This window comes from Anopheles bellator, chromosome 1, assembly GCF_943735745.2.
Source record: "Anopheles bellator chromosome 1, idAnoBellAS_SP24_06.2, whole genome shotgun sequence".
Classification (NCBI taxonomy): domain Eukaryota; kingdom Metazoa; phylum Arthropoda; class Insecta; order Diptera; family Culicidae; genus Anopheles; species Anopheles bellator.
The window spans coordinates 35,856,444-35,872,900 of NC_071285.1; the positions used below are offsets into that span (position 1 = coordinate 35,856,444).

General features: G+C 49.0%; 1 protein-coding gene across 1 annotated transcript; it reads right to left on the reverse strand.

The window, feature by feature from the left end:
- Positions 1 to 2,746: 2,746 nt before the first annotated feature.
- On the reverse strand, positions 2,747 to 8,215 carry LOC131216806 (uncharacterized). The gene is made up of 3 exons (XM_058211386.1): positions 8,133 to 8,215; positions 3,917 to 4,165; positions 2,747 to 3,657 (listed from the first exon to the last, which is right to left on the reverse strand). The coding sequence occupies exons 1-3, from the start codon at positions 8,166 to 8,168 to the stop codon at positions 2,827 to 2,829; spliced, it is 1,116 nt and encodes a 371-aa protein (XP_058067369.1). The 5' UTR covers positions 8,169 to 8,215; the 3' UTR covers positions 2,747 to 2,826.
- Positions 8,216 to 16,457: the final 8,242 nt, after the last annotated feature.

The following is a 16,457-nucleotide window of genomic DNA, read 5'->3' on the forward strand; positions in this document are numbered from 1 at the left end:
GCGCTTGATGTCGTGGAAGAGTGTTGGATACCTGATTCTGATGATGCCTCGCTGCTCTTGCTGTTGATCACCTCCCAGCCCTACGGAACTTGCTGGATGGCAGCGCGTTTCGACGATCAACAGGAGCAGTAGTAGCAGTAGAAGGCTGGTCAGTTCCGCGGTACGTAATCGTTTCATTTTCACTTGTAGAACGGTTTGTTCCTGTTGGGTTCACTTTCATCACTCAGTTCATCACTGACCGGTTGAGCTGTTCCGCGCTTGACGTGTATCCGCCACCGACTAAACCGATTCGTCCGCCGGGCGCTAGCTTTATACCGGAAATTGCGCCGGTGGACGGAACACAGAGTGTACGCAAGTGCTGAATGGGTTTGAAAATGACATACCACCAACACCACCATCACCATCGATCAATGGCTCGAGCTCACACCATGCTCGTAAATTTCTCTTTCAGCATCTCTCTGATCCCCCTGGCGGAGTGACCACCCGACCAGGGGGAGTAATGGGCAAGTTTTGTAAAGGTAGGGGGTCTTTGCCGAAATTTCGGTCACTTAAGCAAGCAAAGAGCACCGAATTTCGACCCCCCGAAAAACATGTTGGTTAAATAATTAGAGAAAAGCGCTCTTTAAATCTGGCGGCCGTCTGGAGCCCAGTGGAGGCCGAAACCTCATCAGCGAACGCCCAGCTTGGAGCCGTGCCGTGTCATTGAAATTGACCGAGCTGACCACGCACATAGCCCTTATGGTGGGAGCCGCTGAGAAAATTTCGTCCAGCATTTTTCCTATTGTTCTCACTGGGCGGCCGGCGGACGCTATCGCGGGCCACAAGCACGCATCGTGATGCACTAGAAAGAGGGCGACTTTTTTGTCTGCAGCTTCACACCGATTCCGGATGCTCCGGAAGCGTCGCGGCATGGCGCGAAAGGTGAGAAAGATCAGACGAAAAGTGAAAATGCCCGCCCAACAACTCCACACAACAACGCCCATGTGCGCCATGGCCATGGGCAGGGGCTTTCGGGGGCATAATTTCGACGGAAATGAATGAATGGGTTATGTTCGCTTAAGTGGTTCGGACGCAACGATCGCGAGCGACAGTGTTTTGTCATTGGGAAGATATGCATTTTCTCAGGAACACTGAGAAAATGCGCAAGCGTCGTTTTGGGACCACCGACGGTACATTGGAAGAGAATTTTTTAAAACCACACTCGGATTACTGTAAAATTCGCCGAAAAAGTGTTTAAACGGATTGGGGAATGATTTTTACACTTCACTGCTATTTTATTATTGAAACGCAGCGATTGTCTACCATTTCGGAAGCATATGAGACTTCAATTTTGCAATAATAATCACCCAAAATAGTAAACAGAATCTTGCATAGTTGGGTTTCTTTAAAAATATTTTCATACGATGTTAAGAACTTTTAATAGGAGAATAAAGCATTTGTGATGTATGAAAATCCTTCGTAAAACTCGGTGCAATTCGTTCAGCAATTCTCGTAGTCGTTTTACTTATCACCTTGCGACTTCTGGCTAGAGGACTGGCATCCGAATCAAAGAATGATATGAATACGATCCCAAAGAGAAAAAACAGAACTCCAGCTTATTCGGGAAATGAAAATATCATTAAAGGAAATTAAAGTATCATGGGATTAAAGTGGACAACGTAGAATTAGCAAAAAGAGTAGATATGTTTTCCGTTATAATCACATTCCGAACAACGTATAAATGTGCATTGAACAGGAACAAACTGAAACAAAAGAGACTAAGAGTTATCTAAGCTTTTGAGATTACAGGTGCGAAACATAACAAGATCCAAGATGTGACAGTGTTTTTCCATCTCTGATCGTTTAATCTGTCTTGTTTGATATCCAAAGTTGCCTCACATGTTCGGTGTTCGATTCGAGAAACATGCGATCCTCAACACGTACGAATGATAAATCATGAGCAGACGTTGCCGTTCGCTCCGTTCGTCCATCGAAACAGGGACGGGTTAGTCGATCCAACGACATCTGATGAACGTATGATCATAACTCAGTCAGTATTAATTGCTTCCACCACGATGGCTCAACATAATATGATGGCCTTCCCTCGTCGATAGCTACCGCCCGAAATCTTAACCAGAATCCCGACCGCGACCGCGGCGAGACAGCGCCATTCAACCCGTTTGTTGTGCATGATTTAGTTTCATTCAGACCGCAACCGATCTCCGATCCTGTGGCAGGGATATTAAGCTCGAGCTTGGCTCATTAATAATGATTTAAACGATGGCAAGAGTAGAAAGACGGCGCCGGCTGTCTTTTGTTGAGTTTGGGATGAAAAGATGAGAACGAGGGCAAGATAAATTCGCCACTTCCAAATGTTTGGTTCATTAGAAACGTTGCTAATGCAGTTCTGTAAACTTTTTGCATAACTTGATTGGATTAAGATAATCATTAGCATTAAGAAAATCAAAACATTGACGAAATGTTAATTTGGTCATTTTGTTAATTGACGGTGATGTAGACTAACTGGTTGGCTGGTGGCTAAAAATGCATCTATCATTGTCTATCATGATCGTTTCTGTATAATGTCCATAATTTGTTAAACAAACCGGAATTGCTTCCTAAACTCAACAAGCAGAGATTGATGTTTCATCCATTTATTTCATGCGCTTCTTGTTTTCGTTCGTGGCTGTTGGACTGGAAGGTTGTGGAGTTTCATTAGGAGATCTCGTTTTGGGACTATTTCGGGCCGGGATCTGGTGTTGTTCTGCGGCTGCGACTATGCACTTGTTAGCATTCCTCGATTTCGTTGCAGTCGTCGATCTCCGACTGGATTGAAGAAAGCATCGCTTACGCCTTGGCGGCCAGTCTCTGCTTCGGAGAGACTTGTGCATCGTGCACCGCGTCGACGAGCGTTTCTCCGCTCAGAACGGCTTTGAGTGAAACTCTTTCATCGGTCACCGGCAACGATGTCTTCGGTACGTTGGGCTGCTTGGTCTCCACTGCCACCGAAGCCTGCGGACTCGGAACATCAGCACCACTCTGTTCCGTTGCATCTCGCGCACGCTTGGCGGCCGTTTCTGCCACCAACTGTACGGGATAGTCGAAGCTATAGAAGAATCCTTTCGGTTCGCCCGTCACAACGTCATTCTCGTGATCACTCTGGCGTTTAACTACAGCTCGGACGGCTTCGACGACGACTGCTTCATCGCCGAGCACACCGTCGATGGTGCCACTAGCTCCGGACTCCGGCGAAATGTGGTCCGAGTACGGTAGGCTCGGATACCGGATGAGGCTCTGGTGTTGGTTCGAAAGAGCCGGCATAACTTCACCATCCTCATCGTCGTCCACCACATTGCTCTGCACACCGGGGAACGGCCCATCGTCGGACATCACGTCTGGATTCGCACGCGCCAGGCTGGCCGCTTCCTCCCAGGCTCGCATGTGGGCTAGACGAGCTTCGCGAACTTCGGCCGTCTCCTGGACCGGCTGCGGAAGCTCCACCTGGCGGTTATCCACCTGATGGAACCCGAGTCCGTCGGACCAGTAATGCACGACTACGTCCTCGCCGAGTGGGTTGATGTACTGGTACGAGCCGCGCACTTCTCCGTTCGCGTTGCGAGCCTCCAGGCGGGCCTGGTTGTGGTCACTGTAGCCAAACATCGCCCTGCCAAGTCCATCCTAGGCGCAAGAAATGGAAACGGATTACAGCCAAAATTACCAGTAAGGTCACCCCGTTCGCACCGTAATCCAAACTGGGCCCTGGCACAAATCTTGATTGGAACGGATTACTGGCATGGGGCCAGTAATCTGGAGCATCGGAACCTGACAGACACTCCATCTTCGTCGCCAATCGTAGACACTAAGACGGCTCTATGCGTCCACATTAAGTAACAACAAGTTGTCCCTCGGGGACCATGGAAGACGGGTGCAGACTTACCTGTCCGTGGAACTGTTTCGCTTCGTACTCCTCCTCGACGTAGTCCTCCGGGTGCTCGATGATGCGCCCATTGTGGTAGAAGGTGGCAGCGGACGGGTCCTGCGATTTGCGCGTGTAACCCAGCGGATGTTCGCCCAGCTTCGGTGCGTAGCTCAGGTCCAGACTCTGCTGGGTGATGTGCTGCTGTGCCTCCTCCGGGCTAATGTTGACGAGCTGGATTCGTCGCGCCAGCAGTAACGGTGCCATCAGCTGTGAAGAACCAGGCACAATGTAGCGAGAACGTTAATTCCGATCAGCGATTTGTAATTCAATCAGCCGGGCATCGCCACGCGAAAGACAATGATCCGCATTAGCATGGAATGGGTTTTTGTGGGCTGGCGACCCGGGCTGACATCCCATAAAAAGGGGACAGGAAAGTGACGGGAGCAGGCGACAGACGACAGAATGGGAAAAAATTCCCCCCACAGAAATGGGACGGAATAATTCGCTCAAACCGATTCTTATCTCGCGCGTCCGTTGGCCGTACCTACTGGCGTCACTGGCGTTGTAACTTGGCTTGGCTTGGTGGATTTTATTTCCCAACTCGCCGGCTCTTTTTTGAGCCATTGCCAGCAATTGGGCAGTGGCCAGTGGCGTGGCCAGCAGCGTCGTAATAAAACCCCCCCGGGAACACACACATTTCTGCTAACGATATTCAGCAACAGTAGCTGTAACTTTGGCATTGGCAGCGAGGCGCCGCATTTCGGTTTTTCTCACCCCTTGGCTCCTTGATCTGGCCCCGACAGGATACGGACGAAGTAATCGCAAAAAAAAGCAGGGAGATAAACATCAACCGTATCGTTCGGCATTGAAAATTATATATCGTCCCGCATTGTAACGTGCTCTACTTTTTCTGGCGTTATGCTGTCAGTTGCAGTTGGACGCAGCAACAGAACTGGAGAAAGGATGAGTCAACAGCGCCGGCGCTATGGCAACAAATCATGCCATTACGTAAAAATGATCGATGGCCTGCGGTATGATGTGAGAAGCTGTTTTTAAATTTCAAATACTCTTCTTATCGACCAATCGTATTTTCGACGTCCTTGACGAGAGATTTGTTCGACAAGATCCAAGTGTTCCATCTGGGGTCGACTTTGATCGTCGAGTTTCACAGTGCAGTTGTCTTTCATTACAGAATGCTCAACAATGGCCTCCAACTGGCATTCCATAGCTGCCATTTCGACGGATGAATGAAATCTTTTCCCTTTTTTTTATCGTAAACCTTCCAGAATTACCTGGCACCCGGGGACGTGCGGCAATTTAGGCCGGGACTGTTTGGCGAGATTTATGCGACACCATTCAGGTGTGCCGAGGTGCATTTGAATGCAGCGTTCGCGATCTGGATTTCGACTTGGCACGGCGTTCGATGCCATCTCGAGGGAGCTTTCGGTTTTCTTACCTTTCGTTCCTTTCGTTCCATAAAAGCGAACACGATGCGCCGTGTGACACGTGCGTGCTGGCGGCGTGACAACAATGCATAAGTGGCCAATTAATGCTCGGGACCCTTAAAAGCGTCTGCCGATGCGATCAGGGAGGCGAATTTGTCATACTTCGAAATTACCATAATCCGGATTGATGGCTGATGGATGAATATTGGCCGTTGGAGGTAACCCCAACAGCTCTGAATAACATCGAGAATTAACATGGAGCGGAAATGTCGAAACCACTCGTCATCAACCAAATATGTTTTCAAAAAATTTACGATCAATTCTAAAGCAAAACAACTTCCCGAAGCCGTTCTAAATTACGTTGTTAGTCGCTGTGTTGTTCAAAGTGGAGTGGCCTCATCCAAAGTCCAAAGTGATTAACACCTGGATTCTTGGTAACATATTGTGTAGATTTGCTCTAAACACATTCCTAATCCGTTCGTCACCGTTGCCCAATAAAACATAACTTAAGTATTCTGCTCTTCTCATGAAATACCTCATCGGGCTAGAGGGCCTGATAGTGGGAAAGATTAGTGAACCGCTTTCCGTCACAATAGGATGCCTTCCTGGCCCGGCCTAACGACGTTGTAGGGTAATGGGCCATTCACCGCTGATGGGTATTCCCGGTTCCGGGGCCCACTGGCCGGACGCGGCTCAATCATTTATTGCGCCCACTGCTGACTCACTGATCTCTCATTTTGGGCTACCCAGCCCTACTAATGCTTCATTAATATTTCATGCGATTCTCGTTTGGCACCGGGCCAAGACGGGTCCATTTTATTTACCATTTCGTAAGATGTATCACCCCGCGGCGGACCGAGGACCGGACGAGGTCTTGGATTATTACGCGCGCTTCCGGAGCGCCTGAAACCGATCCAGTCACGAGTCCCGTTCGGGTTGCTCCACCGGCCGGCCGGCGCTATTTTCGCAAGTTGTCGTCATCCCCATCCCCCCCCCCCCCCCCCTCGGTGGCCTTGATTTTGTTTGTCTGCTCCCATCGTGTTTATTGGCAGAAAATATTGCCCGTATCATCCGGAGTCCGCCGGTGCTAGTTCTTGGTAAATATGAGGCCGACAAATTTCCTCGGTTTTTATTTGAGGACCCGGCGAACGGTGAGGTTCAAAATCCAATACTCGACTCAACATAATCATTTCTAATGATGTTTACCGTGAAGTCCGTCGAGTTGAAGAGACGGTAAATACCGAAAGTCCATCGATGTGGAATTAAGGGTGGCCAATGAGTGACCAATAGAGTCGTCATCGTGGCCACGTTCTATGTATATCTATTTCTCGTGAACCGTGGGCGATGAGCTATATGAAAACCATTCGGGAAACCATCGGTCACGGCCGACGCCCATTATGTTGGCCGATCGGGAACTCTCCGCATGGCAAGGTCACTGAACCACGCTTCTGTAAGAATGCAGATGAGCAGGGAACTTCTTCTCAGGCGGGACTGGTTCGTAGTTGGTGTGAGGACATCATGCAAGACATCCATTTCCGCACCAGTTTGGGAGGGACGGGCGAGAACAGGTTGCCAGCGTCCCGGGCTATCCCGCTGTGGTAGCCTTGAACCTACGCAGCGTTAACACAATTTTCGTCCTCGGACTGCCCCGCACGAAGAATTAGCATTTTTCCTACGTGTCCGGCAGCGGAATGAGTGCCGCGGCGTCTAATGTGCCGCAATTTATAGGACAAACGAACGATAGCCACACACATCGATCGGCCGCACTGAATCGCAAAGAAGAGGAATCAGGAACCAAAAACGGCCAAAGAATTTCTGGACGCCGGTCCAGAGCAGAGCGAACCTGTTCTTGGGGATCTCGCGAGGGGTCTTTGGTCTCGCGGTCGCGAAGTGTTTATTTGCTGTTCGGCCTCGGGTTACCGTCACCGTGACATTTAGAAACTATTTAGACCGGCTCACCTCAGGATCGGTCTCAGGTTCTGGGTGTGTAGAATGTGGATAAATAAAACCGCACACCACACAGCCAACAAATCGGCTCACGGTAATGGACACGCTTTTTTATTTCCCATTTCAAACAAACGGTTTTGGGGAAACGTTGGCCACTCCCGAGGCAGCTGGAAGGCTGGAAGGCCGTTTGGCTCAGTTTTTTGGGCGAAGAATGTTCGGTAAAGGTTAGCGACTTGCAGCGACGGAGTGCAAGTTCTGCCAGCTCCCAGTTTTGGGAGATTTGCTGCATCGGCCCCGCGTCTGAGACGACGGTTTCAGCTACCTCGTCCTGCTCGGATATCTTACGGCTTATGATATTCGATATCGTATATCGAAGTCATTAAAAACCGCACCGTGAAGGCGATAAAAAGTGGACTTAGTTGCTGGTTGTTGGCTTCGGGACCGATGGGGTGCATTTTATCGTACCAAGATTATAAAGTATTCCGGTTAATTCTTTGGATCCTTCTTCTAACGTGCGCTCAACTGGAATACAATGACACGAAACACGCTAAGCCATGCTGAATATTTATCAACCCATCGACACTCCAATTACATTCCAGGGCGCCGCGCCAGATCGCGGGATCGATTCGTGCCGAGAATATTTATTCCCACTGTCAACGCCGAAATCGAAATACTCCGTTGCGTGCCTTCCAGTTTCCTGGATTCAAGGTCACCTCCGGCACGCACGGCGCTTCTCAAAACTCAAAGTCACCCCATTCCGGCCAATGGGCGCTTTATCAACGACAACTAAATTAGGGTGTTTTCTTTTCCGATTTCCGCTGGTGCTTGTCCCGGCAACGTACCGAGATGATGGTCACAACGTGTATCGCCCGTCCCATCGCTGCTGCGGTTCGGTACCACAAACTACCAGGAACTACCAGGAAATCGGCGAAAGCTTTTAAGCTAATTAAGCCCACGGGGGGGGGGCTTATCACGCAGTTCCGAGTGCGGCTTCTCTACTGATGGAGGTGAGTCCTTTCGGAGTCTTTGCAACGGTGTCCACTAGTGTCACTTTTCACCAACCGACTCTACAACTAACTACACTGGGCAATAAAGTTCCACAAGCCTGGGCGGCACCACACCGGTAATCGAAGGATTCGAATTTGCGCACCCAATGAGTCCACCAAAAAATAGAAACACCAAATTTGCACCCCGTAAGTCACGTAAGACGCCGATCGAAGCTCGCGTTCCCGCGACCACGAAAACAATAACCACCGATCGCCGCGTGTGACAGCTTTTTATATGGCCATCATCATCATCGTCATCGCCATCATCGTCTTCGCTTCGGCAGACTTGTTTAGCTTGCCGCGGTCCTATTCCTTCGCGCTAATGCGAAGCAAGGAACGCGCAACACGCAAAACACAAACAACGCACGTGAAGAGGTCTCCTCTTCCTCGGGAAAGAGAGAAGCTCGTCGACGCATAAGATTGTTCTGTCACGTCACTCCTCCTTACGGCGGCCCCGTTCTTGTCTTGGGCCAGGTTCTTGTTCTTCGCGTGCTGGTGCTCCACTTACCACGGCACGTTCCCGGCACTCGTTAGCAACAGAACCCGGGCTAACCTTTTGGCCGTGTCACCGAAGCCCGGATAAGCGACCATCGCTTCTTCTGTTGGTTCCAGGTGAGTGCAGGTTTTAAGGAGACAGTGAGCCCAACAGCTGTTCTCTGCCGCGACGCGACACAGATAGTAAGGAAGCCTTCCTTTAGGGATGCCATTCAATTAGACCCACCTCGGTCGGCTCGATGGGGTCGCAGTTGTAGTCAGGAATAATTGCTACATGCTTGCAATAAATTGCCTATTTGAAGTCCTTGCGCTTTGCCCTTTTGCGTTGGGTTGGGACAATTGATAAGGCAGAATTGATGGTGGAAACAAACATGTTGTCGTTGCATGTTGCCCGGTAGGGTGTCCAGTTGGTAGACTTGCCTAGCCAGTACTCCGATTGTGCGAATCGAACACGTTCGAATTAACCCCATATTTGTGTTAAGGCGAGTACCGGGATGCGGTTCATTTAATCAGCATGTTTTTGTAAGGAGACCAATCTTATCATACGATTTAAAGTTTCTGAATGGGCTTGGGCAAAATGCTTGAAGCCGTCACGGTTTTCAGCTTTCACACCTTTCGCATGGCATCGAATTTCACGCTTCGCTCTCGGACACTAACCGATTGGCAACCAATCTGGCGATCCTTCGAATTTGGCAAAATGTCGACCAAACATTCTCTGGCCGCCAGTCTGATTTGTGGTCAATGGTCAATGAACTTTCCAAACGATCCGTTTGGGGCGGGAGAAAAAGACGGCCATCGTGATAAGTCATGTGTACCAAATTTCGATATGATTGATGAGCCCGCGGCCCGGCCATTGCATAAATTATGAATCAAGCGCCCGGAATGACAATCTTGCTCGCACCGGGAAGGAAGGATCGTGGCGGATTTGATAGCTTTAATCTTTCATTAATACAAGCGTTTTGCGGTGGAAGAACACAATTTATTTCCATGACGCGATACAATTTATGCAGATTGTAGCAGGATTGACATCGAAGGTTATCGACATATTTTTTGGTTCGTCCAAAATATTTTGATGTCAAAATATTTAACAAAACAGAGCACCACTTTGCAACGGTAGATCGAACCGATCATTCGTCGGATAGTTGAGCAAATAAATGTCCCCGAAACATCCGCCCGGCGTTTGCGTTCTTCGCGGTCGAGTCCCGAAAACCAGAACCGAAAACAGATTCGCCGTGCATCGGAACTGCTCATGAATATTCAACATGCGCCGGCTCACCATCTTCAGGCTGTCTTCATTCGCTCCGCTCCGTGTTCGATTTTTACTGCTGATGAGTGATGAAATCGGCTACCGCATGGCCGCAGGGTGTCACTTTTGGACGGGTAATTCACCGCCTAATGAGTCACGGCGGAACGCATCGGCACGTCAATCAATGTGTCAGCCCGCTCCGATTGAGTTGAAGTCATTTTGGCGCAGGATTTTTATTTTTTGCTTTGTCCCGAGTTTTTTGAAAAGGAGGTAGAGAATTCAGATAATTCAAAAAATGATCACTGAAAAAGTGAAAAACTGAATATCTCAAGCAGCAACGCTTTAATATAGTTGTAAGCCGAAGTTCCCGATTCGTGAAGCTTTCAGTCTTCGCTTCGTTTCGTTTGGCCAAATTCCGCAGCGCCATGAGTGTACAGGCTCAAGTAAAAACCATCAAGACCTTTGCGTCTGCGTATCTCAAAATAACCTTTATTGGATCAATTAATTTTAAATTTTAATTGGTTAGAAAAAATCGAACTATTCCAACCAGATTGCCGGAATATTAACTATTATAGACGTCACTTTGTAAAGCCATTTAAAAAAAGAGATCCTTTTACTAATCATTGGCCAAAATGGCGGGCCAATGATCGCACCCGATCGCGCCGCTCGATATTGCGTTCGTTCCCGTGCCAAAAGTTGCGCAAGAAAGGTTATCTGCTGCTGGCGATCGAACGAAAACAGGCTTGGCAAGTGATATTTTAAGATCAAGTCATGCCTGCCTTCTTCGCGGACAGGGCCGGCGGATCCTCCGGACCGTTCCTTGGACCAGAACAAACTGCTTAGGTAATTTTGCCTTTGCGTTTGCTTCGCTTTTCAACCCGGGGCCCAACATGGTGGTGCGTGAATTGTGGGCCGATTCGATGCTCACCCCTTGCGATGCGTTCGAATTCCTTCGGGATCTTATCGTTCCGCCCATGAGAGCGCTTCGGAGGCTGACTCCCCGTGTGCGATCGGGGCACCAGCATCACCACTCGGCTGTAATGAAGTGCTTGCTGAATAAAATCAATTTTTATGGGTTGTTATTAGTTTCTTGTCCTTTAGCGTGGCGCGTACTGTCGGGTTCGTCTGGATCTCGCACCTGAAGCTGTTTGTTCTGCGCTGGCTGGCTGGAGATCGCACTCTGCCACACGCTCCGTTTGCCCAGACGCGGCGTCCTTGAGCCGAGCGATGCTTCTGCGGCGACGGCAGACGAACCGTGGCCCCGAACCTTCAAGGTTGCTGCCGGCCGGCCGGGCGAGGTTGTCGGCACACGGTATAAGTGAGCAATTTATCGAACTCTCATCGGCCCACGGGTGAGAATTACGGTGGCTACAATCGGTGGCTGAAGAGCCGGTGCAGTGGTCGTAGGTAGGTAGCACCACGGGTATACAACATGCTAATGCTTCCATCCAGCTTCCCCTATGGCAAGTTCACGGTCTGTCAGCGCCCGCAAAGTGCACGCATCTCGTCCACGGACCGCGTACTATTAATTAATTAACTGCAATCCGTCATCATGCCGGTGCCGGTTGTCACATCGAGCGTAATGGGATCGTATTAGTAGCGGCGATTGTCAGGTACCATTCGGTGGCCCAACCGTCTGACAAGTTGTTTCCATTATGGATGACACTTGTCTGCGGGAGCTATCCTGTCGGAACGGACGCAAGATCAACTCAACTGTTCGTTTTTTTTTACGTTTGCGACAGTGCGATGACGTAACAACGAATTAATAAGTATTGGCTCGCTATCCAACGTCTTTGAGATAAATAAATGTTTTCGGAATAGATGCTTCATCGTCATCATTAATATCGGGCGATGTTGTGTTCTTATGTTGAGGGGTTTCAAACATTTCAACACACAAAACTACAATGTGCAAAAATTCACGCGGATTGATTAGGTAATTTTGGAGAAAAAGCGGAACCGACAGACAGACAAGAAAACGAGGTGCGTTTGCTTTAAAATCGAAAGAGGACCGGTTTCAGCGACATTTGTAATAGGGCACCAGGTAGTACCGCGGAGGTAGCCCAATGCGTGATACGGCCAAACAATATTTTTTGCGATATTTAAGTATTGTGGCTTGCCAAATGTTTCGGTGAAATTTTCCGGTCCAGCAATGCAAGCCATTGGTGCTACCTACTAGTCGCACCTGTTCCTCAGGTATTTTTGCGGCTCCAAAAAACCGAACTGGAATGGCTAAGAAGTGACGCAACACCTTTGTGTAAGGTCGAGAAGAAAAGCGCGAGTAGTGTTTTCCCAAATGTTTTCCCTGAAGTTTGCGACGGAAACTTGTTTTTCTTCGTGCATTGCTACAGGTCTTACCTTACTTTTCTCTCCAATTTCTTTCGATGGCCAACCTCTTTCCAATTCCAGTGGAAATAAAGAAAATTCTAACGCCTCGTCCACAGTATGAGTTTTCTCTACAGGTTTTTTGCTATGCTAGCGTCCACATTAGCAGCGTTTAGGTGAAAAATTCCGTGTGCTTCTGCCAGTGAAATGACAGTTCGTTTGATTTTGCTTTGATTTTTCAGTTTCCTTTCCTTCTCCTTCTATTGCCATCTTTGTCAAAATCTGATCCGCTGTCGAAAAACTAGCCATATTTTTGGAAAGCAATAAAAATTTGCCGAAGTTTGCCGTAAACTGTCAAATTGAAAAAAAAATACCCCCGAAACGAGAAAATATCCCGTAAACATAAGGCTAAGAAGAAACACTACATTAAACAACCCTATCACACAGCTGGCCTCCACCAGACAGCGGCTCGTAAAGATGATCTCAACGCGGTGGAGTGCAGGTTGGTGGCTGTACTTACTGCTCGATTGAAATCAGCATTTAATAAATATCTTCTTGTTGATCTCTTTTCACCGGCTGGCGGTAAAGTGATCGGTCGAGCCCCAAAAGTCGACCCATATTCCAGCTACTTTTTGCACGCAGTAGTACGTCTTGATAGCCTCAGGAAAGCTTTTCCGGCTACCGAATGATCAGAAGGCGGCAGGATATCTGTTTACATCGAGTAGATACTCGTTTCCATCGTTGCCTATTAATTGCCACCGATGCTAAAGAACTTCATTACGATGCAAACCATGTTCTAGCATTAGGAACCCATTAAGCAAACACATCCCAATGGAGTGGTCTCCCAGGAGTCTCCACCAACCATCAATCTACGTCGTCGGACCGTATCTTCACGGAGCCATATCTTCAATCGGACCCGGGGCTCCGAGATCATAGGGGCCACTGTACGTCCAGGACCACCACAGGAACGTGATTGTGCGCTTTTATGCGTTCCAACATCTCAATCCGTACCGACTGTGAGAAGCAACTGTGCCCGTTTCTTCGCAATCGTAATCGCAATCCGATTCGTAGGAACCGGGGATGGGATTTTGCTGGAAAGTCTCGCCTCAGCGTCTTGGCCACAACTATGTTTTTCGCCACTTGCCCCTTGCCTGATAGCAGCTACCTTGTGTGGATGCGGAAGCAAATAAATTTCAATTCAATGCAGGTCAGTATGAAATATTGCAATCATAAAAGTGGATTTATGTAACGTCATGGGTTTGTCGTGGCCGATGCCGCGGTGGCGACCGTGTGGTTTGGGCTCGAGAGCCCCCTCCGCCAAAGCTTACCATCGGTGGCTTAAAAGCTTTTCCTAGCGCATGGTCGTCGTTGCCGGGGGTTGAACTATCCCACCTCGCCGTGCCGGTGGTCATGAGAAAGTTCACGGTCAATGTTGTGCCAACGGCGACAAAGCCGGTCCTGAGGACTCGGCAGCTCGCTGCAGAGGTGCCGGGGCTGAAGTTCTTCAACCGGTCCGTTGCAGTATCGGACTGCACGCCTCAGACAATGCGGTAAACGCCTCGTTTACGCTTTTCAATTACGCGCATCAATTTTTCCCGAACCCATCATTTCCAAGCTGATGTGTGTTCGCACCATCATTAGCGATTGGTAACGGTCGCCGGTGGTTAAACGGGTTTTTGCCACAGAAACCCTTTTGCATAGGTTCGGTCATCCTTTTGAAAATAATGAAACATACGAGCAAGCGATTTGGTTTCTTATTATATGAGTATTTTTTGAATTTAGACGACATTTACACGACTTCAGTTCTATTTTTTAACACTTCGCCCATCCTTTCCAATAAAACTTTTTCTGTTTCATCGAAAGCCATTCGTCGTCCCATTTTTCTACAGTTTTACATTGGCAGAATCGCATATTGAACCAAAACGATGATAATCTGACAGCCCCAGGTCTGATTTGGCTTGGCAGTGGATGGGTCAGCTTCACCAGGTAAAGACCATATTTTCTAGCGCTTGGAGTTCTCGACATAAATCCATTTTTCGTCGCCAGCAACGCAGGAACGACTTCCTTCGGTGCCATTCAAACAAATGGTTTTGCGATGCTCCAGTTGCCTTTCGCTCAATTTTCGTGACTTTTGAACGATGGCAGCAGCATTCTGCTCTTGTGTTTTTTGGGATGCATCCAACAAAGCGTAAAACGTTAACTTGCATGAAGGTGAATCGAGGATATCTCCTTTAAAGGTAGGTGGCTTCGCAACGCTTGTTCCTTTAATCGATCCCTCCTGAGGGCCGATGTTGGAAGCAAATGGTCGAGAACCTCATTAAAGCATCGATTCTCGGCACGAGTTTCGGGTGGAACACGATGCCGCCAATTTTCCAGCTAGCCCCAAGCCCCAGCGATAGATCCCTACGCTTCCGTAATCACTAGCAGTTCCATTCCATTGGCTCACTCGGGTTTCGTAAGAGAACTCGCCGCGTCACAGGAGCCGCCAAGTGATGCGGTGAGAATGGTTGCCCCAAAGAAAAGCTGCTCCATTACACCCTCGAAAAGGAAACTAATCCAGGAAAGACCAGGAACGGGCGGCGGCCAAGCGAAATCGAGGGGATGTTCCGTGTCTATTAAATTTATGACTTTTCTTCCGGTTCCGTCGTTTTTTTCCACTACTCATTGGCACACCAACCATGGGCACAGTTAGTCCTGCTGGTTGCTGCTGGTGCCGTGTGCAGTTCGCTTTCACTCATTGGCCGGATCCTGTGCTGGGGCCGGTGGGCGACATGTGTTTCTTCCTTCGCACGTAGCCGGGTCGTTTTATGGCCGCGGTTTCTCAGAAGTGTCTCGTTCCGTTCGACGATCCGGGCGTGGGCTTAGCGGGAGACGAACGTTCCACGAGCGATAAGCCAGAAGCTTGAACAAATAAATTACCCAAAACATCTTAGATTAATCAACTTTGGCGATCAATCTGCGCCGAAAAGGCATCGTTAATGGAATGTGCGGAACGCGATATTGATTTGGTCGGTCGGTCGGTGGCCGAAAAAAGTGTTGAAACTTTCCGTAACCTTTTCCCGAGACGCCCTTGGGACGGCCGACAGTGATTTACGGTCAATTTTACTGGCGGCACGTAATAAAACGATGGTCGATAGCACCCAAATTTGAGACAAAAAGGAGGTTTTAAATTTTTTCATTTCCATCGACCCCCTGCTTCAGATCCGTGAGTTGGCCGGTGAAATCGGGCGAAGAAAGGTCCTTCGGTGACACATTAAAATGGAGTACCGACCTTCGCCGTGCCCGGGGCGATGGCTTGCGGAAGTAGCGGAGTTTTACTGCGATGGAGAAAATATTGATTCGCGTGCCGGGCGAGGTTGAAACATTGTGCCAACGGAGCGCGAACCTCTCCGTACGTTGTTTATCTTCGGACCGTTGTGCCAATTTTTGCGACTGCGAAGACGACGCCATTCGCACGACCCGACCGGAATACATAAGAAGCGAGTCGATCATAAAAGTTCACACCATCGGGCGGCGAAGGCAAATTAAAATCAACAACGTGAAAGAAAATAACCCGACAACCCTTAGCAGCGTGCGCCGCTCGGTAAGGCTCAGCGTTCCAGTTCCAGGCCCTGGAGCGTGATGAAGATACACTGTTTTTACGATGTTTGCAATTAGTCACCGAGTGAGCGTGCCTATTGTTCATCGCACAAGGAACTGCAGCAAAGTGGCCTGGACTTGCCAGAACGACCGGCCGCGTAGAACGTGTCAGAAAATGGAGAGTGAGAGAAAAACTGGTAAACATGCTAGCCCGTGGTCGGTAAACATATAAATATCCGTTCGCCGTGCCGTGCTCCGCAAGCGTAACATGGTCAAACTTCAACTTGTCACTGAACGGACCCCTAACGAGCGCCGAGAGTCTTGTCACACGTTCACGGCATATGACAGGCGGGCAAGAGTTGAACGAGAGCGGCCGCAGGCTTAGATACGCAAGGACCGCAAGGTCCACAGAGACACAAGACCGGGAGTCGGTCGGAGTTTTACGCAACACAGGAAACAGGTCGTCCCGGGGTAGAATG

Excerpts from the sequence above, each read along its gene's own strand:
- LOC131216806 (XM_058211386.1), bottom strand. The coding sequence starts at position 8,168 with ATGGGACGGGCGATACACGTTGTGACCATCATCTCG. Across the intron at positions 4,166-8,132 it reads ACGTTGTGACCATCATCTCG|CTGATGGCACCGTTACTGCT; the intron begins GTACGTTGCCGG and ends GGTTCTTCACAG. Across the intron at positions 3,658-3,916 it reads CGAAACAGTTCCACGGACAG|GATGGACTTGGCAGGGCGAT; the intron begins GTAAGTCTGCAC and ends TCTTGCGCCTAG.